General features: G+C 43.2%; 1 protein-coding gene across 2 annotated transcripts; it reads right to left on the bottom strand.

Moving 5' to 3' along the window:
• Positions 1-314: 314 nt before the first annotated feature.
• tesmin (testis expressed metallothionein like protein) lies at positions 315-20,034 on the bottom strand. Of its 2 annotated transcripts, none has more exons than XM_035643152.2 (7): positions 19,879-20,034; positions 17,023-17,102; positions 13,927-13,998; positions 11,041-11,143; positions 2,535-2,672; positions 1,352-1,437; positions 315-1,011 (listed from the first exon to the last, which is right to left on the bottom strand). In XM_035643152.2, exons 1-7 carry the CDS (start codon positions 19,996-19,998, stop codon positions 834-836), a joined length of 777 nt encoding a protein of 258 aa, XP_035499045.1. In that variant the 5' UTR covers positions 19,999-20,034; the 3' UTR covers positions 315-833. The 2 variants fall into 2 exon arrangements, with proteins under 2 accessions (XP_035499045.1, XP_035499046.1); XM_035643153.2 differs by having other exon boundaries at positions 19,811-19,916.
• Positions 20,035-21,297: the final 1,263 nt, after the last annotated feature.

The following is a 21,297-nucleotide window of genomic DNA, read 5'->3' as shown; positions in this document are numbered from 1 at the left end:
AACCACTAACATCTGGTTTTTGTATTGCACCTATTTCCCCTCACGAGCTGGGTCGTAGCAGAAACCTATGAGTGATGTTAGGTACGACCATTTTTCTTGCTCATGTACAGTCGTATTTCTTTGCATTACCACCAAACAGTTTCCTTTGAATGTTTTACAGGTAGTCTTTCCCTATTAGATCCAACAGCTCATTTGCCTGGGGCCAAGAGAACAGAAAAGTTGCGATAGTGGATCAAAAAATGCCAGAATGATGTAGTTTGTGGCTAGAACCATTGTAAGGCAGAGAAGAAAATTAACATGCACAAAACATCAGATGTCACAAAATGTTTTTATTGGAATCTAAAATTAAATAAATTCAAAAAAGGAATTAATACAGAGGAATAAATACATTAAATACATTTAAATTTAACAGTTTTTACATGAATGCATGTACAGACTGAACAGTTCATGTTTTTGTAACTAGCAACTCCACTCGAAACAAATCACCAAACCAAAACTGTTTGTCTGGTAATAAGAATAAAACAATAACACTGGAAATTCACGCCACTCAGTTAACACACAGGAACCTCAGTATTACAATAACCAGTAAAACTTTCTATGAAAAGAATATAGAACCCAAAGCATTAAAAGGAACTGACACAAACTGAAGCTGTAAAATGACAGGTTTTGTGTGACCTCTGGTCATTTGTGTCTCACTTTTGTTGTCAGGCTTCAAAGATTTATTTTATTATTTATTCTTAAAGTTTCAACGACATTGAGCTGAGCTTCAATAAAAAAGAGGTTAAGTTCTGAAGTACAACCCGGATATCTCTCCACAGTGTAATCTTGAAGTTTTAGTGTGTATTGAACATGGTCATGACAATCTCATTGAGGCAGTCACTGAACTCCTCAAGGACCATGTCCTCAGTCTGGGCGGGGCTCTGGTCCTCCCTCTCAGCCTCCACGGCCTTGGCCAGCAGACGACTGCACACCTCCTTCACCACAGTCGGGGTTATCACTGACACAGGCCCTCTGAACAAACACACATGACGGGGCATCACACAGTGCACAGAGTATATCAGCGAAGCAGCCGAGGTGGGACTTGACTGCCTTCTTTCATCCGAAAAACTTTTAGTTTTAAGGAAAAATAGTTTACATAAAAAATATAGCAGCTTCAACCAAGTGATGTAAGACACGAATAAACTACACGCTAATGCATCAAAGCTACAAAAGAATGAATCTGTTGATGTGGTTCATGTTTGAATTCCATATTTACTACCTCCCGTGTCACTGTGTTTAACATGAGTACAGTTGTGTTACTCAAACAGCTGAGATGTCAAGTGGTGTTCAGTGTTGAACCTGACGGACTCACTTTTCTTTGACAGTCTTCTCTTTGAGTCCACTGTCATAGTTTCTACAGTCAACACATTTACAGCGGGAGCTACACATGATGTTGGCCTGCAGACACACACACTGGAATTAATCAAATGTTTGTAGTAATAAAACACTTGGTGACAAGAAGACATAAAGCAGAAATGAAAAAGATAACAATAATGATGATAAAAAGGTGCCAGTTACCAAATGACTGTATTAACTGGAGCCTGAGAAACCTGTGAATGAAGCTGCCATGACCTCAGCTGTTGAGACGTGTACGTAGTAAGTTTACGTTGTTGTCATCATCACTTACTTTCAGTAAGTCTTAGCTTGCTGCAGTTGGGGCAGCATCTTGGAGCCATTCGACCATATGTAACATGTTCAAATCAACAGCACTGGATTCAAATATTTATCAAATGTCTAGCAAAAAAATTGGGCAGTACTATTGCTGCTGTGTGGTCCATTTCACTGCATTGCCCAATGGAATACAAGCAAAGATTCACAAATTACAGGGTTTCCTCTCTGATTTTTTCAGCAGCAGGGGCTGGCCAGTCCACTCCCTCCCCAACGATAAAAAGTTAGGTAGAATTTGAGTGGTGCGTGCGTATAACCCAGGCCGTCGGACTGAATATTAGAGATTGTCAGAGATTTCTTCTGTTAAAAGAGTTTTTTTATCCTCCACAGTCTCAGAGCTGTTCATTGTGAAACTGTTGCGTTTCTCTGTAATATTCGGAGGTCTCGATCTCACTATGTAAAGAGCCTTGAGACCATGTATGTTGTGATTTGGCGCTTTACAAATAAAATTGAACTAAGTGGAATTTTCTTTGAAAATATCCAGTGTATTCAGTTACACCTGTGTTGTTACGAGTTTATTAGCAGATGGGAAAATGTCCACACTGTAGCATCATTACTGTAAACCAAAGAGTCCAGAGCGCTTTGCCTCTGAAGTGCAGTGTGAGCATAGGCCTGCGGGGGATTGTGGAGGGGGGCACTGCAACTTGGCCTGGTGTCAGTTTGCCCTCATCCTAAAGCTGATGTGTAAATGATCTAAGGAAGGCAGAAACACTGACGAGTGTTAAGTCCTCAGTCAAAAATTAAGTCTGGCTTACACAGTGGGGGGATTTCTATAATATCTTAGTAAACCAGGCTCAGTGTGTGTTTGTGTTTGTGTGTGCGTGTACCTCAAAGCACTCGCAGTAGTTCTTAAGGCAGCTGGAGCGTTTACAGTTGCAGCCTTTGTTGTGCCAGCCTTTATCCTGTACTGACTTCCCACCAGCAATCTTCGGCCTGAAGGCATCTGGTTTACGACCTAAACATGACTATATAATGACAATATCAGTGACGTAAGAGTGAACTGTTCAGACTCCTTCAGGAGAGATATACTGTACATGCATGTAAGTGCTTAAGTAGAAAAACATAACAGCACATGACACTAACAACCCGTCAATTCTATACTACTGCATATACAATAACAAACAGATGGAGCACTCTTTTTGTAAGCTGAACTGAAGAATCCTGGGGGTGAGAATAGATTATGATCAGGTGTTTGTCACGTGGTGGCCACGGTTAAGCCTCTATGAAGGTAATGGTAGTCCACTGTCCTTCACGGTGACAATAACTAAAGTGTGTGTGAGGGAGCAGCTGTCTTCTTTGGACTGTTTTTCAGTCGGTGGTGTTGAATCAGATGAAACACCAATTAGAATGATCAATGCTGTCAGCCCTGCTCACCATGTCTTACTGTCCGCTGCAGCACAAACACCAGCTGCAGGCAACAGTCGATGGTGTTTCAACTCTCACTGGCTGATTAGCAGTCAGCGTCCTGTACAGTGGATTCACCAGTATCGGTCACTACCATGCCCAGAGAACATCAGAATCTAGTTTCTTTCATCAAAAAAATATTTTTTTAAAACAGATTTGTAAAAATCCCTTACAAATAAAAAAATACCCACACCTAGGATAAATCTTTCCCCCCTTTTTTTCAACACAAAAACAATATATAGGGGCGTGGCCTACAACACCATGACTAAATGTAACAGTGAAGACACAGAACCAATCCACACTCCAACACAAATTGATATTAAATAGGAAATCTGACATTTATAGTTAAACACTGCAATCAGTACTAAATAAATATATCTGACAAAAAAGAATCACAAACAGATGTAATAACATAAAACAACCAACTAAACACCAAATACAGGGTTAGGGTTCTTCAAAACCTCTAACAAAAAAAAGGGACATGAATTATAACACCATGACTCAAGGTAAGTGAGGAAAAAAATAGCAATCTACCCTCATCACTCCAATGAAAAAACCTTAAAAAAAAATGATTTTCCTCACTTTCCACCAATCAAACTCAGAATCACTTCTTAAAACACAAAATACACTACACTACTCAATTTTTACTCACTTAACAACAGAAAGGGGCGTGTCCAAAAACACCATGACTGAGGGACCAAATCACCAGCACCACGGATTTCTGTGGAAATCACATAAATACTTGAATGAAGACATATACAAATTACCCCTAACTCTAAAAAACAAAAAAGAACCCACAAAAAAGTTTAAAAAGAACCAAAAAATCCAACCAACCAGCTACCAAATCATTCTTCTAAACACAAAATCCTTTACACTGACTATCTCCAACTACTTTAAGAAAGGGGAGGGACCTATGACACCATGACTAAGAGACCAAACCACTTGCGCCACAAAAAATAATTATAGAAGCAGACACAATCGGAAAATACTTAAATAAACATTCTAATAGTCATACACTGAAACAAAAAAATAATACAAATTCATATCCACATATCCAGATAAAAACCCAACCCAAAAATGGGAAGAGAACCCCCCCCAAACCCCCCTCATTACCTTGACCCACTTCCGACCTCTCTTTCTAAACATAACAAAAAACCTCTCCAAACCCTAAAAAAGTAACTAATACCTACATAAAGAAAAAAAACACCTGTAAAAACCCACAATGCTTTTAAATGAAGGACAAACCAACTTAAAGCACCATATAAAAAAAGGCCTCTCACAAACGTTTTTCAAAAAAAGAAGGGGGCGTGGCTGATAACTACCCCACTCTCCCCCTTGTCCCAAAAACTCAACACCATGACCAAGAAGAACTTTCAGAACACGTTGGGCGACCCACCCTTACCCCCCAATAGCAACCTGGTACTTTTGGTTAAGTACTTCCTGTGAGGTAAGCACCGTTTCTTATGTACCAATCTTGTAGTTGTGCGGTGTATGGAACACAAGAGTTGATTTATATAACAAAGATTGTATAAATAGGTAAACAAAGAACTAACAAAATCTAGTCAGCATGTCAATCCCTGCAATCACAGCTATTAGTTTGTGAAAGAAACCTTTGCAAATTTCATATGTTATAGCCCTGGATCATGTGTGTCTGGGTGCTTGTGTTATTTGCCCTCCCTGCCAGTGGGAGATGCTGTTCCTGTTGTCTGTTTTTCAGGTGGTGATCGGAGGATGGAGATTGGCCAGAAACTAATCCGGCTGGATTTAAGGAGGATGCCTGCTGATGGTGACACCCTCTCTGCTCTTCCTGTATTCCAGACCGACCATGCTATGTTTTGTTAGACTTTGTGTTATTGATTGACTGAATCATTGTTTGTTAGATAACCTTTTGAATGGTGCAGTCCTGGTATTGTAGGGGTGAGTAGCCATTTTGTTTTGTGAATCGTTTTCTCCAGTTTTAAGGTTAGGGAGGCAGGTAAGAAACCTGTATTTTCCGTTGTGCTATTTTTCTCAAATAGGCAATTTAGTATAATTAAAAAGACTTTCTGTTTGTTGTTTTGTTGTAAATTCCTTGTTTAAATCCATCCAGAAAATCTATATTTTTACAGGTAGTGTTGCATCCTGTTTTGTTTTGGTGTTTTCTGTTTGTTTCCTCTAGGTTGATCACCTGGGTGGGCTGAGTCTACAAAGGCCGGCCCCTTTTGTTCAATTCTCTCTCTCTCCATCCTGCTCCAGCAGCACATGTGGTGCTTGGTATTTGGTTGTTCATTTACTATTATTTATATTAAAATCTGGTTTGGTCACAGGCCTTGTGACAGTGGGTTTGCGTCCCTACCTTCCTGTTCAGGGGGTCAGTCTCATATTAGGCAATGACCTTGCAGCCAAAGAAGTGTTTCCCCCACTTTTTGTGACAGACCACCCTGTGCCTCCATAACAGTCTGAGCCGAGTGATTCAAAGTTGAAGACCTCTATTTTGAAAATCGGACGGTATCAATCTCTCTGAAACATTCATGATGCATTCTCCTGATGGAGTTGAGTTAGAGATGGTTGCTCTTGGTGCAGTCGAGTGTGAACGTGGCGAGGGAAACTTAACCACTACCTCTAAAGTTGTTGATTTGACTTTGTGTAACCCTGGTGTTCCAGCTGAAACCCCACTACAGCTAAGTAGAGTAGAGCTGGTGACATCACAGAGGGCTGATCCTTCTTTAGCAAAGTGTTTTGCAGGCATCTAGCCGAAAGGGGAAAACCTGTCTGTCCCGGTCATTTTTTATGTGCAAGTTGATGTGCTCATGCACAAGTGGACTGTCTCATGATGGACGTGACTGGAGCACCACTTACCATGTTGTTGTTCCCTCTGTGTATCGCTCACATGTACTGAATTTAGCTCATGATATGGCTATGTCTGGTCACTTGGGGATTACAAAGACGTAAAGTCAAATATTGAAAGACTTCTTCTGTCCTGGCTGAAAGAGTGTTGTTGCTGACTATATTCGCACTTGCCATATATGTCAGTTAGCTGGCAAACCTAACCAGGTGATTCCTCCAGCCTATTCCTGAGATGGGAGAGCCATTTGAGAGGCTTATTGTGGACTGTATAGGCCCCCTGCGGAAGGAGAAATCTGGTCATAAATATCTTTTGACTATCATGTGTGCCACCACTCGCTTGAGGCAATACTTCTGCGCTCTCTTAAGGCTAAGGAAGTAGTCAGGAAGTTTGTTAAGTTTTGTACTAAAGTGGGTTTGCCGAGAGTCTTCCAAACAGACCAGGGGAGCAACTTCATGTCCAAGGTTTTTAATCAGGTACTAGAGGTTATGGCTGTTAAGCATCAGGTTTCAGGTAATAATCCTGTACTTTCTTTTGTTTGTACTTTCTTTTGTACTTTTTATGTTAGTTGTTGATCCAGCCGTAACAATCTCCACTGACTAAGGTGGAAACTGTTGCAGTTCAGCTGTCTCTCAGCAAAGGTTGTTTCAATTCCTCTCTGAAATTAAACATCATTGTACTCTCCCGCCCACCACGCCCTCTTGGGGATTTCTTGGAGGAATTGGACGTCTTCCTGTCTAACATCCCGGAAGATGGCCCCCGCTAGTATTTCTCGGTGACTTCAACATCCAGACAGAGAAGTTAACATCTCAGCTGTTAGTCTTTCTATACTCATTCGCTCTCTCACCCCCCCCCCCCCACTCATAAAGCTGGTAACCAACTCGATCTTATATTCACCAGAAACTGTTCTACCACCGATCTCTTTGTCACTCCTCTCCATGTCTCTGACCAAGTCTTCATATCCTACTCTCTTCCCTTCTATCTAACAACTAACCCTCCCTCTTCCCCTCATACTGGACCTGTCTGCCACAGACCTTCGCTCCCTGTCTCCGTCCTGTCTTGGCTCATCTGTCCTATCAGCTCTCCCCTCAGCCTCTCTGCTGCTTAAAGCTCTGTCTTTGAATCTAAATTTCAGTCTTCCTTCTCCAACCCCAAGAAACCTTTTTCCATTTTCTCCACCCTCCTCGATCCCCCCTTCCTTTGCCCGAGCGACTTTGTAAACTACTTTGCAAAAAAGATAGATGACATTCGCTCCTCATTTCCGGACCCCCCCTACTGACACTGCCTGTCCTTCACCCTCCTCCGCATCTCCTTCTCTAGTCGCTTTTTTTCTCCCTCCCAGTGAGGTTCTATACATGGTCTCTAACTACCACCCCCACCACATGCCCCCTTGACCCTCTCACCTTCTTCAGTCTATTTCTCCTCACCTCCTTCCCTTCCTCACCCATCTCATCAATACCTCTCTGACAACAGGTTACTTCCCCAACACTCTTAGGGAAGGAAGAGTGAATCCTCTTTTAAAGAAACCTATACTCGACCCATCTGATGTGAGAAACTACAGATCGTTCTCTCTTATTCCATTTCTTTCCAAAACTCTTGAACGTGCTGTCTTAAAGGTAGCGAAGGTTTTTTTAATGAGAAGCACTTTCTGTCATATTACTTGAAACTCTCATAACAAACCGATAGCGATGAATACATTGAATGATCTGACACTGAAACGAAAACAATCCCTCATCTGTGGGCACTGCAGGACTGTAAAAAACACGACCAATCGGAAAGTTCGGCCTGAAGAGAGTGATTGGATGAACCGGCTTTATCCTGCCTGCGTGCACTCCGGTCATTCACCACACAGTCGGGCGCGTGACCAGTAGGGATCGACCGAAACAGATTTTTTAGGGCCGATGCCGATACCGTTTTTTTTTTCATCAGCCTTAGCCGATGACCGATACGAACTGCCAATTTTCTTGAGCAGATATTTGGAGCCGATACTACTTTTGTTCCCTCAATTTAATAGTTAAATAGAATTAAATTCAGCGGGTTGTCTCGTCTGATCTGAGGTCTTAGTCAAATGGGTTTATGGCCAAGGCCGTGGCTCGCCTCCCTGGGTAGAGGGAGACATTGAATGGAGGGAGAGTTGGGTACCCGGCGGGCGTGCAGCGCAGCAGCTTAGGGCAGAGGCCCCGCGACGGCGCTGGGTAAGTGGTTCTGGAGAGAGCGGGGCCGGGCCCGATAGGCGACCGGATCTGCCCTCCTAAATAAAACTAACGGCGAACGTAGCAGCCGCGCATCGGCCGATGCCGATACACGTAAAAAACGCAAACATCGGCCGATATTATCTGCCGGCCGATAAATCGGTTGAACACTAGTGACCAGTTTCCTGCACGGCGTCGGCAAACAAGCTCCGGTAGCTGCACTGAACTAAAGAAGAAAAGAGTTGCAGAACGGCAGAGAAAGTTCCTATAACAGCTTCTGGTCACAACAGACAGAGCAGTAGAGATGGCTAGGGACACAAAGAGGTTGGAGACTACAGGAGGAGTGAACAGAGTAAACATCGGTGTGGCTCTTCTCCGCTGGCGTCAGCTCCGGGAGGAGAAGAGGGTGAAAGGTAATTTTCTGCTTCATTTGGGTGAAAGTGGTTTATGTTCTCGAACTGTGTAACCAACAGAACTGTTGGGAAGCTGTGTGTGTATCAGCCAGCGCCAAGTTAGCTTCGCTGACGGACACTAGCTAAGTTAGCTAACACTACGTTAGCTTGTGTGTATCTACAGCTAAAGCTGCCTGTGTGTTCGCCGGGTGTCGTCACTGTAGCTGTGAGCAAATGTCGCTTGATTGTTTTTCTATATCCGCTCTCAACGGGACGTAGGGGCAGGTCCCGAGGGGCAGGTCCCGGAGCGATGCAGAGCTTCAGCAACCGTCTCCCTGCTCCCAGACTACGGTCCGGACGATGGGCAGGAAATTAAATGAAAAGTACTGTTCAATGTAAGGTAATGTGAATATCTCACTAAGTTGACCTCCTTCATCTTATACCAGGTACAGCAAGTTGTACATGAAGAAGTCCAGGACCTGGAGGTTATCTGCCACGGACCAGAGCACTGAGACCAGACGATCCCCGTCAACAGAAGACCAGGTGAGTCCGCTTATGATACTGTAGGTTGAGCATGAAGTGGTAACATAGTTGTGTAGAAAAGCTACTTTAAAATCCATATGGCAATGTTGTAAAAAATTCCAAAGTGTAAACATTTGGAACTTTTTACAGATTCTGAACCTCAGAACTACTTGTTATGATCTTCAATATTTATCTAAACAGAGTCATAACACAAATATATATGAAAGAGTGGCTGGTCCACCAACAAATCACAATCAATTATACTTGGCTCCCACAAAAGGTGACACAGAAAACTGTGTTTGTCACTGCAGATAATGCTGCAGTGACAAACACAGACACATTGTGTTCTCATTATTGGTGTAGCTTGTAAAGAGGTAAATGTAATGGTTGGGTTGTTCATGCTGTGAGTATAAGGAAAAGGCCTTGAACATTTAAAAGATTTTTAAATCTTTACTGGCCTGTACAGTAACACATGGTTAGATTAGATACATGATAAAGAATTAGATGTATGATTCGATACATTGAACAGAGTCTGGAGTAAACTCAGTCTGAGCTAACAACACATCGTGGAAGCTCTGACGTGCTCAACAACACGTTATAAGTCCTGTACATTCACCTTCATTGTGTCAAAGATAGTAACAGAAAAAAAGGGCAGAAAGCTCTGAAGGTGCTGCAGCTGTCTCATCGTCACAATATGGCTGAAATATGCTGAAGTTTAAAAATATAAACTCAAAACAAACATTGTCTGTGTAGAACTGCTAACCGTGTTTATGTTTGAGCTTAGTCTGCGGCCTGTTGCTGCATCAGAACTCTCTATTTTCAATGAGATTTCCCAACACTAACATGTTAGATTGACAACAGCCATGTTCATTGTTTACAATTATATTAAGATAATGTCGGGTGTTTTCTTACTTGTGAATGAGCCACGATGCAGTCAGTTAGCATGTTGTGCTCCGCTCGTGTCTTCCTCCTCCGATGCAGTCAGACTCAGACTGAGCGCGCTGCGCGTTCATGTGTTGAGGGGGGAGGGGCTTGGGACGGAGGTCTGAAGGAAGCGAGTCTGAAGGAAGCGAGTCGGACTTTGCGTTGATTTTCAGACCACCCACCCAACCTTTAACCAAAGGATTAATCGACTAAACAGAAAATAATCGTTAGATTAATCTAAAACAATTATTGTTAGATTAATCGTCTAATCAAAAAAATAGTCGATAGATTAATCGATAAAAAAATAATCGTTAGCTGCAGCCATAGGATGAATATTTAAAGAGGAAAGATACAGACCCCTCCCGCCCTCACCCGAGATCGGTTGCTATAAAAACGAAGCACAGAGTGACTGAGAGCAGTGGAGGAAAAGCGCCGTGTCCCTGTTGTCAGTTCCTGCCAGGATATCAGCTCTGTGCTCATCGAAAAAGGGCCGGGTTTCAGTGAAATCATCCCTGACTTGGATGGATGCGCTGCAGCCCCGTCCATCTCATCGCAAGTTTAGTTCTTTCTTTCTTTTTTCCTTTTATCTGTCGTAGCAGAGAACTGTTTGCTGTCATTGTAGATTTCATTGTGTTTTATATTTTGTCATTGGCGGAGCAGCGATCTATTCAGTATTTTCGTTTCTTTAATTGTTGATAGCAATCAACTCTGTTGCATAATTGTTTCAGCCTGTCATTGTTCATCGAATCATCAGTAAACTGCAGTAACTTCATTCCTGTCGGTGACTCGTGTCTGATCAACACACACATCACGTCTGTCACAGACATAGATTCAGCATTAATAACCCTAACCCCATTCCCAAACCTACATTCTTTTTTATCTAGTCCTTATAACAGCCTGTTACATATTGTGTTTAATTGTGTAAAAACATGTTGTGGCACAAAACAGGTTGAAAAACACTGCATTAGATGTGTCCCTTATTTCAATCATTCGATATTGTGTTAGTAATGCTCTTGTGCCACACGGATATATTTGTAACGTTTCAGATGTTTTTTGAATCAAAAGAAGTCCAAACCTGAATAGCCTTGTGACGCGTCGCTTCATGCTCTGTGTTGTTGTGGCAGTCGAAGCAGTTACAGCTGCTGCACATCAGCCCGTTGGCAAAACACTCACAGTAACTGAAAGAGACAACCACACACAAAAACATATGAAACTCCACAATGTAAAGTGTGTGTGTATTAATGGGTGGCTTGTTCATATGGTGGATCTGCTCTGTATCTTATCGTTTCTGTTTACCTGCTCAGGGACAGGCAACTATCTGGTACAAACCATCTTTCCTCTTTCTGAGGAAACATTGTACATTTTGTACATTGTTCCGATACAAATAAAATAAAGTAACTAATAAAAAACTAAACTAATCAGACTTCATGACCGCTGAGAAACAGGCACTATCCAATGCTGAAGGATCTGATATCACGCTATTGAGAGTAATGAAGCTTAACTGAAACCAAAGTCTCGTCTGCAGCTGCCCCAGAAACTGGTTTGAGGGAAAAAACGTTTTAGAAGAACTTGTTGTAAAAGTAGTAAAAAGTACTTTGTTGAGATCTGTTAACAGATTAACAAATAATCTAACGGCACTAGACGGGGCTCAGGTTGGGTGGGTGGGGCTTAATTACATGCTACTTTTGCACTAGATTAGAAAGTTTACGTTTGTGGGTGGGTGGGTGGGTGGCCATTGAACCCAGTCCCACCAATGCAGAGGTCCACCAGGATTCGTCCTTATGCCCCCATGGGTATGAAGCCGTGAGTCAGCGGGGAAGAATGGAGGCATTCTTCTCCCTGAGAACATTTGGGCTGTAAAGCACTGATTTGGTTTCTAATGCTAATAATTATATCATATTTATAAATCTTAATTATTGTTAACATGTAGATAATTAGGCTTCACTTGATTTAGCTCAGTCTGTAAAAAAATATTAAAAACTGCACATATTCTGGATTGATCAGAACATTTGTGTTTGCGAAACTTAGACCTCCTTTACTGTAATGAGACATGCCACAGTGATGCTTAGGAATGTGTTGTTTTAACTGCCTGACAGTTTTCTTCTTTGATGCGAAAACTTTTTTTGGAATGCAGAAAAAGATGCTCGGGTGATTTTACAAATGTGTCAAGACGTAGTTTGTCCAGCAGAGCGCGCTCCGACTCCATGGTTTACTGTACTCAGCACTGTCTGCAGCCCAGCTCATACAGTGGGGTCTTCACGGTGAGTTTCTGCCGGAACGACTTTATAAAATACATACAGGGAAGTGAATGAACAATGTCCCCATCATTTCCCTTTTCAATATAACTCTAATTCGTTAACCCTGCTCCTAACAACCAGCCTGTCACATGCTTGTTAGCTGCTACAGTTTGTCAGAACAGTCTGTCACGTAGACGGTTGAAAGGTCAACATCAGAGCATCTTTCTGCAGCTCAGTGGTGGATTGAGACTGTTGAGTGTTGATTTCACGCTACGTTGTTACCTAGTTGGTGAGATGCAGAGCTGAAAGATAACCACGTAGCTACTTTCATAGCTTGTCAGCTGAGTGGAAGCTAATGTGTGAGCCCATGCTACCTATAATGCTACGTTATAACATTAACAGAAGTGTAACTAACGTTAACGTGACATCATGTATTCACACCAAACTCTTTTGTCCAAAGAGTGAACCACGAGTTACTGTTTGTTAACATTGTACATTACCGGTGAAATATTGCTAAAGATGACATGTTTTGATAAGCAAGAAAAAGCTTTTCTGGTTGGAGTTCAGTCCATTGAAATAATGGTTTGGAGACAGAACAAAGCTCTAGCTTGAATCTCATAGCTCGCTTGGTAGAGAAGAGAATACCTGGTTTAGCAGAGAGCAGTGATGGAATATAACTAAGTACAGTTATTCAAGTAGTGTACTTTAGTACAATACAATTTAGAGGTACTTGTACTTGCGTATTCCAATGGCATTTTATGTTACTTAATACTTCCACTACATTTCAGAGGGAAATATTGTCACATGTAGATGTATCATATGTTGCAACTAGCTTTCCCATATATATGAAGAATATCAGCCGATATATTGATATCAGACATTTTTTAGTCTGTAATATTGGCATATACTGTATACAGGCCCCAAAAGTCCAATATGGGTCAGGCTCTACCTTTTTCCTCAATATATATATATTGATATACTGCACACCTAAGCAGGTCTGAACATTGTCTTTGTTACAAAAGGAGCAGGAGAACTCAGTGACAGGAAAACCACAACTGTAAATCATAGATACAATGTATAAGGTGGACAACCATATACAGTATCCTTATTAGAGTATGTCACTGCAAGTTCCATTGTATCAGATTTGATTTTGAAAATGTGATTTTTGGGATTGGACATAGTTTATATAACTGGTCATGGAAAAAGTACATAAGCTTTTTAGGACATTCTAAACTCTAAAATGATGAGAGGCAGAGGCACAGCAACATGCTCCGCATATGACAGGGGACTGTTACTTTGACAATGCATCTCAATGAACATTAAGATGATTTATTTGTTCATTCATAAAACCTATGAATGTCTGTGTGGCGTATCAGAAGAAGGCAGCTCTTTCATGAACAATTGAAGTTTTACTGCGTGATGGTTAAAGTTGTTCCACTGGGGTTTTCTGACGTAGACTGTCTAATGAGGATGTGTCTGTGCAGTTAGTCAAACAGTGAAGACAACTCTCGACTACACAACATCTCTACACAACCTCTCAGCTGAGCGTACACGCACGCACGCACACACACACATTTATATAGACACAGAGCTATCATTTTCTGCTATTCCGAAGCAGAAGCTAGTGGTCGTGATAAGTACATGCATGACCAATAACAACTTGATAATTCAAACTATTCTGCAATAAAGGAGCTGACAGTGTAACAATCAGACACACTACTCACAGTTTGAGACACCGGGATCTGTTGCAGCGGCAGCTTTTCCTGGACTTTGATTCACACAAACCTCCAGCAGCTCTACAGGGATCAAAGGACAAATTATATTCAGTATACTTATACTCGTGTTTCAAGTCCACATTAAATTAAGCTGAATTATAATACTAGTAATATCCTACTGACACGGCAATGCTCTACGGGACATAAAAAACACACTGAGCTCTCCATACAGGTTATCCAGGAGTTCTACATAGGGTACTTGGACTGTGTCACCGCCAGAGGCTTGGTCTGACAAATTGATAATTATTGATAACAACCACGGTCCACGACCCCTACAAAGGAAGAAGAGTTATTCAGCACTCTACCCGTTAAATGTGAGCATACACCAAATTACAGAGCAGTATACAGTCAGTCAATATTTCCCCACAGTGTTATACAAAAACGTGCACCTTTGAAAACATTCACTGTAATATTCCCCAACATATTCAATTCAATTCACTTTTATTTGTATAGCGCCATATCCCAACATACATTGTCTCAAGGCACTTTACATAGTGAGGTCAATATCACAATATTACAGGGAAAACCCAACAAATCCCATAATGAGCAAGCATATGTACAAGTCTTTACACAATAAACAGCATTGTATACCGTGGGTCGCTTTAGGTCGACAAAAGTCAGTTGGAGTGATACCTCCTGTACCGTGAAGATGAAGAGCAGACTCTGTGATCTGTAGGAGAGTGGGGAGAGACCTGGTGTCGCTGATTCCAAAATACTGAGCAGTGGTAAATCCAATGTACTGAACACGTGATGCCAGGGATTGTCATGTGCTGAGTGTCTTTTTCCTTTATAAGGACTGTACTTAAGTAAAAGTTGAAATAAATACAAGTATATATATATACTCCCAAAATCTACTCAAGTACTGTAAGAATCCTTTGCCTGGGCTGTAGTCACACCATGGCAGATGGTGAGGAGTCTGTCTGATTACGCCTTGCTGCAACAAGCTCAGGAGGCCCCAGTTGTACTCCGGATGTGTCCGGCACTGGTGGCTGCCGCACAGGTGGCTCGGGTAGAATGCCCTCGGCTTTCCTCACCTTTGCAAACTGGTGCATGAGCGGTGACTCTGGGCATCCCCACGGCTCCTGTCCCTCAAGGAAGCACATTTGCCAGGTGGGTGCATATGATCTCTTTCAGAGGAATGGTACGGATCGAGAGGGGGATTGCAGGGGGCGTGTCCAGCTCTCACTGCCTCCCCGAGCACAAAGAGACAGCTCACTTGTTTCTTGGTTGTTTTTTTGCTCACTGTTTTTATTTTTTTGGAGCCTAGATTGTGCAAAAAATTGTGATTAAGATCGTGGATTGTGATTCTATCTCCAAAGATCATCATACGATCATACAATGTTTTTCTTTTCCTTAGAAAATACCTAAGTAAGCTGATTTTAACTACTACCACTAGTAATATCGGCTAGTGCTGTTAACCAACTGAATTCTGTAATGCATGCAGTGTTTCCCATAGAATCTTGAGAGACCACGTGGGTGGACGTCAGACCCTCTAGGGGGGTTCGGGGGCCTCGCCCCCCCAGAAGAAAATTTTGTACATTTTAAAGTCAAATCCATTCCTGCAGTAATAATTAAACCATAAACACATTGTTTGTATGGATATGAATGATGATCACCACCATTAATATACCTCAGAAAAAGACGAATTAAAATAAAATGTATTTAAAAATCATCTTGTGTTACTGCCTTTACTTGCAAAACGCTTTTTGCACTTTCGGCAACCAGACTTTGGACCAGTTCACTGTCTGACCGTCTCTGCAGCTGATGAGCAGTGAGAGCTGGCCACGCCCACTTCACCGGACATGCTCCGACCCCGACAGAGACGCACAGATCTGGTCTCTCCTCAGAACGCTGCCACTCTCTCAATTAAAGAAATTATATCTGTTGGTTGTAATGAATGCACGTGCAGTTTTCTGTACAATTAGACTCATAGTATCCACGTTCTCCAGAGCATAGCAGAAACTTCCCCCACGATCTGATTGATTCCTCTGAAAATCTGATCATATGCCAAATTGAGATCAATTTGGATATAAGATCGTCAGATCGACCACCCCTAACTGCAGGTCACATTTTGAAGTTAAAACAGAAAAGTGCAACCAGCAACACGGCAGACCAAGCAAACAGCCCGCTCCACACATAATGTTGAGAACTGAGAACACAGCAGGGCTCTCCGCCTCTCCCTCAATCTGCTCGCGCTTGTGGACGTGAGCGCATGTACAACATGAGGAGCAGTGCGCTGAACCCACCTTAAGAGATCTTTTATGTTGCTCTGAGAAGTGTACAAATACTGGATTTTAGATTTGTTATAAGTCTATGGTGCAACAAATTAGATCAGGACGGACCGCAACAGTCATGCACGGGGGCAGAGACTGGAGTCACCAAAGCATTGGATAAGATGACTAATTGGTTGGATTTACTTTTTTTTGCCGTGGCAGCAAAGATTTAACCCTGACACTAACCCTAAATGTGGGTTTCAGGAGATTTTCTTTTTCTGCAGGGTCAGTTGGAAAAGGCTTTAGTGCCCCTCAAATGTATGTTGGCTGCCATCAAGGCAGCCCATGGGGGGAGTGGAAGACACCCCAGTCCTCAGTCCAGAGGGACTGTCCCCGTGCTGCCATTTTCATTATAATGGTGATGACTATAGAGTGAGTTTTTAAGCCTTTAGGTAAGTAGAAATGTTGCTTAATTCTCATCGAATTAGCTAAAACAAAAATAAATACAAACATTTTACAAACCAGTCTACTTTGGAGACAGATTTAACAATTAAGTTGATTTTAAAAAGCTAGCCAGATATATTAGTCTGTCTTGTCCCAAATAAAATCTGGCTTTAGTTCACTGTGGCTCAAAGACCTACATCTATTTAAAATCTGTGGAATAGTCTGACAATATGAATGGAAATGGAAATTATCCTAGAGGACTGGTCTGAGAAAGTTTTAAGTGACCAATAAAAAGGTGTCATCATTTGAACACGTTACTGTAGTGTCATGGCAGACCACAGGCTTGTCAATGGGACATTGTCCACAGAATCATTTTGACAGTTCTTACTTTGCTGGTGGGGCTTGAGGCTGCATGTTGGCTGTCTGATCTCTGGACAGGTGACAAGCTGCCTGGTGGTACTGGAGAAACTGGAAAAACATAAACGATTGATTGATTGATTGATTGATTGCTTATTTATCATTAGCTGATACTGTTAGCCAGTCCCCGCTAGCCGGTGCGAGCCGCCTCAGTGTAGCTACTTCAACCCCCTCAGCAGTTCCTGAGTCATCATAGTACAGAAACAGCACTGCTGAAGATCAACGACCTTCTCATGGCCTCAGACAGTGAACATGGTCTTTTTTCACAAACTAACAGCTGTGGAAGATTTGAGAGGATGTCACGGACATATAAGAGGTGGTTTAATGTCAATAACGTTATAAATGACTGAGCTATTACAGATACAAACCTTCAAATGTGCAAAATGAAGCAAAATGCTCACTGATATTGATGCTTTGGCATTTCCTTTGTCCCTTTTCACAAACTAACAGCTGTGAAAGATGTGAGGATGCCACGGACATATAAGAGGTGGTTTGTCATAAATGACACACACTGTCCTACACAGTGACCTCACAGAATGACCTCACACACTGACCTCACACGCCTCACACACTGACCCCACACGCTGACCCCACACACTGACCTCACACACCTCACACACTGACCCCACACGCTGACCCCACACACCTCACACACTGACCCCACACGCTGGCCCCACACACTGACCTCACACACTGACCTCACACATCTCACACACTGACCTCACACACCTCACACACTGACCCCACACACTGACCTCACACATCTCACACACTGACCTCACACATCTCACACACTGACCCCACACACTGACCCCACACGCTGACCCCACACGCTGACCTCACACAATGACCTCACACACTGACCTCACACGCCTCACACACTGACCCCACACGCTGACCCCACACACTGACCCCACACACTGACCTCACACATTGACCTCACACACCCCACACACTGACCCCACACACTGACCTCACTGACCCCACACACTGACCCCACACACCTCACACACTGACCCCACACACTGACCTCACACACCTCACACGCTGACCTCACACACTGACCTCACACGCTGACCTCACACGCTGACCTCACACACTGACCTCACACACCTCACACACTGACCTCACACACTGACCTCACACACTGACCTCACACACCTCACACACTGACCTCACACACTGACCTCACACACTGACCTCACACACCTCACACACTGACCTCACACACCTCACACACTGACCTCACACACTGACCTCACACACCTCACACACTGACCCCACACACTGACCTCACACACTGACCTCACACACCTCACACACTGACCTCACACACTGACCTCACACACCTCACACACTGACCTCACACACCTCACACACTGACCTCACACACTGACATCACTGACCACACACACTGACCCCACACACTGACCCCACACACTGACCTCACACATTGACCTCACTGACCCCACACACTGACCTCACACACTGACCCCACTGACCCCACACACTGACCTCACACACCTCACACACTGACCCCACACACTGACCTCACACACTGACCACACTGACCACACACACTGACCTCACACACTGACCCCACACACTGACCTCACACACTGACCTCACTGACCCCACACACTGACCTCACACACTGACCTCACTGACCCCACACACTGACCTCACACACTGACCTCACTGACCCCACACACTGACCTCACACACTGACCTCACACACTGACCCCACACGCTGACCTCACACACTGACCTCACTGACCCCACACACTGACCCCACACACTGACCTCACACACTGACCTCACTGACCACACACACTGACCTCACACACCTCACACACACTGACCCCACACACTGACCTCACACACTGACCTCACTGACCCCACACACTGACCTCACACACTGACCTCACTGACCCCACACACTGACCTCACACACTGACCTCACACACTGACCCCACACACTGACCTCACACACTGACCCCACACACTGACCTCACTGACCCCACACACTGACCCCACACACTGACCTCACACACTGACCTCACTGACCACACACACTGACCTCACACACCTCACACACACTGACCCCACACACTGACCTCACACACTGACCTCACTGACCCCACACACTGACCTCACACACTGACCTCACACACTGACCTCACTGACCTCACACACTGACCTCACACACTGACCTCACTGACCCCACACACTGACCTCACACACTGACCTCACACACTGACCTCACACAATGACCCCACACGCTGACCTCACACACTGACCCCACACGCTGACCTCACACACTGACCTCACACAATGACCCCACACGCTGACCTCACACACTGACCCCACACACCTCACACACTGACCTCACTGACCCCACACACTGACCTCACACACTGACCTCACTGACCCCACACACTGTGACTGACCCCTCTCATATAATAGAATTTGAAAACAAAGCTTCAGAATTAACCCCACGAGGCTTCAGGGACCTCAAGGCTCCTCGTGACGTCACGTGACGTCGCTCCAACGGTTCACTTCGATCGATCATTGAACATCTTGTTTCATGGATTGTTTCGTTGTGTTTTAGTCGTATGGATAACTTTCCCCCAGATGAACAGAGGCCCAATGTGAAGCTGGTCTGGAGCCCGTGTTGTTGTCCCGTGTCGTCTTGACTGACTTCACAAAGAACTAGTAAGCACTATGACAACATCCCTCTCAGACGGTATTTCACTCACTGCGCTAGCTCTTTTTTAGCATCATGTCCATTCGAACGTATGGATATAAATTAGAGGATGTACAGTACCGGTCGGCTCATCCCACAGTGACGGTCCATGGAGGTAACGACCCCGCGGTCACTGCGTCGAGCTGTCGCATCTGAAACGTCCTCTGCGCGTCTGCGCCGCTTCCCGGTAAGGGACATCATGGTGCATTCAAGAGCACCTCGGAATTCCACCCATCGGTACTCTTTTTGCCAAAGAGTTAAACGGATAAGTTTCTACATATTTTTACAAACGTTTTTTCCTGCATTGAAATAAATATGTCTGCGTGTATTTAAGGAGCTGCCATCATATTAAATTATGATTTATTAGCATTTTTTAATAAACCACTGCTGAAATCATACAAAACTTGCGTTCTATGGGGGTAAATATTAAAAATTCTATTAAAAATATGAAATCAAACTGTTTTCACTGGAATCCACCAAATTCTTTTTAAACATGAGCCGAAGTATATACGCGGTAAGTTAGTAATATTATAAACCGGGCAAACACAACATTTCTAAGTGAGGAATGTGAAATGGAATTTCAGCACGAACAGAAAAGCTCTGCCAGGGGAGTCAAAGCTACAGACTCATTGTCGGTCTACAGAATCAATATCCACAACGTCATTCTCTATACAGCATCAGATTGTGTGAATCGCCAGTTGCTGCAGCTCGGGGGACTTTAAGCTGATCTAGAGCGTCTGGATCCTCCTAATTTCACACTGATAAAAATCTGTGGACGACAACCACATGCATTTTAGAAAATAAGTAAAGGCCTCCAGCTTTACTTTCGATGAAGATGCAACAGTTGAGAACTCACAGTCTGAGTTGTGAAATCTCACCTCACACTGGGACAGTCGGAAAAAGTCTCCACTCAGTGAAAACACAGTCAGACTGTAACAACCTGCTGCCTGGTGCCTACTGTGCTTGAAAGGGACAGTACACAAAACACTTTTTGTAAAATCTGAGAATAATTCCTCAAGGTCCCTAGCTGTCGGTTCTGTGTGTGCGGGCGCTGGCTGTGGTGATAGTAAGGTCGTTTGAGTGTTTAGAGAATTTCTGCATTCTGGTAAATGTGTAAGGTTTTACGATTTTTATGGTGGGTGGGGTCGGTGTTTGGAAATAGTGCTGATGCAAATGCCAGGGCCGTTTTTTCATCCCAGTCCATCACCGTATATAATAATATAAAATATCTGAAGCAGTATCATTTTCTATTTACAAAACATACAAAGAAAATTTGTCAAAGCAAAGGATCATTAAACAGGTCTCTCCTGAGAATGAGACCATGTGTCTTAATGAGATTACCTGTATGAATAAAGGTTAATTTAAAAAAAAGACAAAAAAGAACAAAATTTGTCTTAAAATGTTTATTTTAACATTTAACACTACAAATAGCCAAAACAAATCATCATTGAAGTTAAATTAAAAACATCCAACATGGAATCTGAGCTTACAATGAACAAT

The sequence above is a fragment of the Scophthalmus maximus genome, chromosome 7 (genome assembly GCF_022379125.1).
Source record: "Scophthalmus maximus strain ysfricsl-2021 chromosome 7, ASM2237912v1, whole genome shotgun sequence".
In the NCBI taxonomy this organism is placed as follows: Eukaryota; Metazoa; Chordata; class Actinopteri; order Pleuronectiformes; family Scophthalmidae; genus Scophthalmus; species Scophthalmus maximus.
This window is presented reverse-complemented; position numbering and strand designations above follow the sequence as displayed.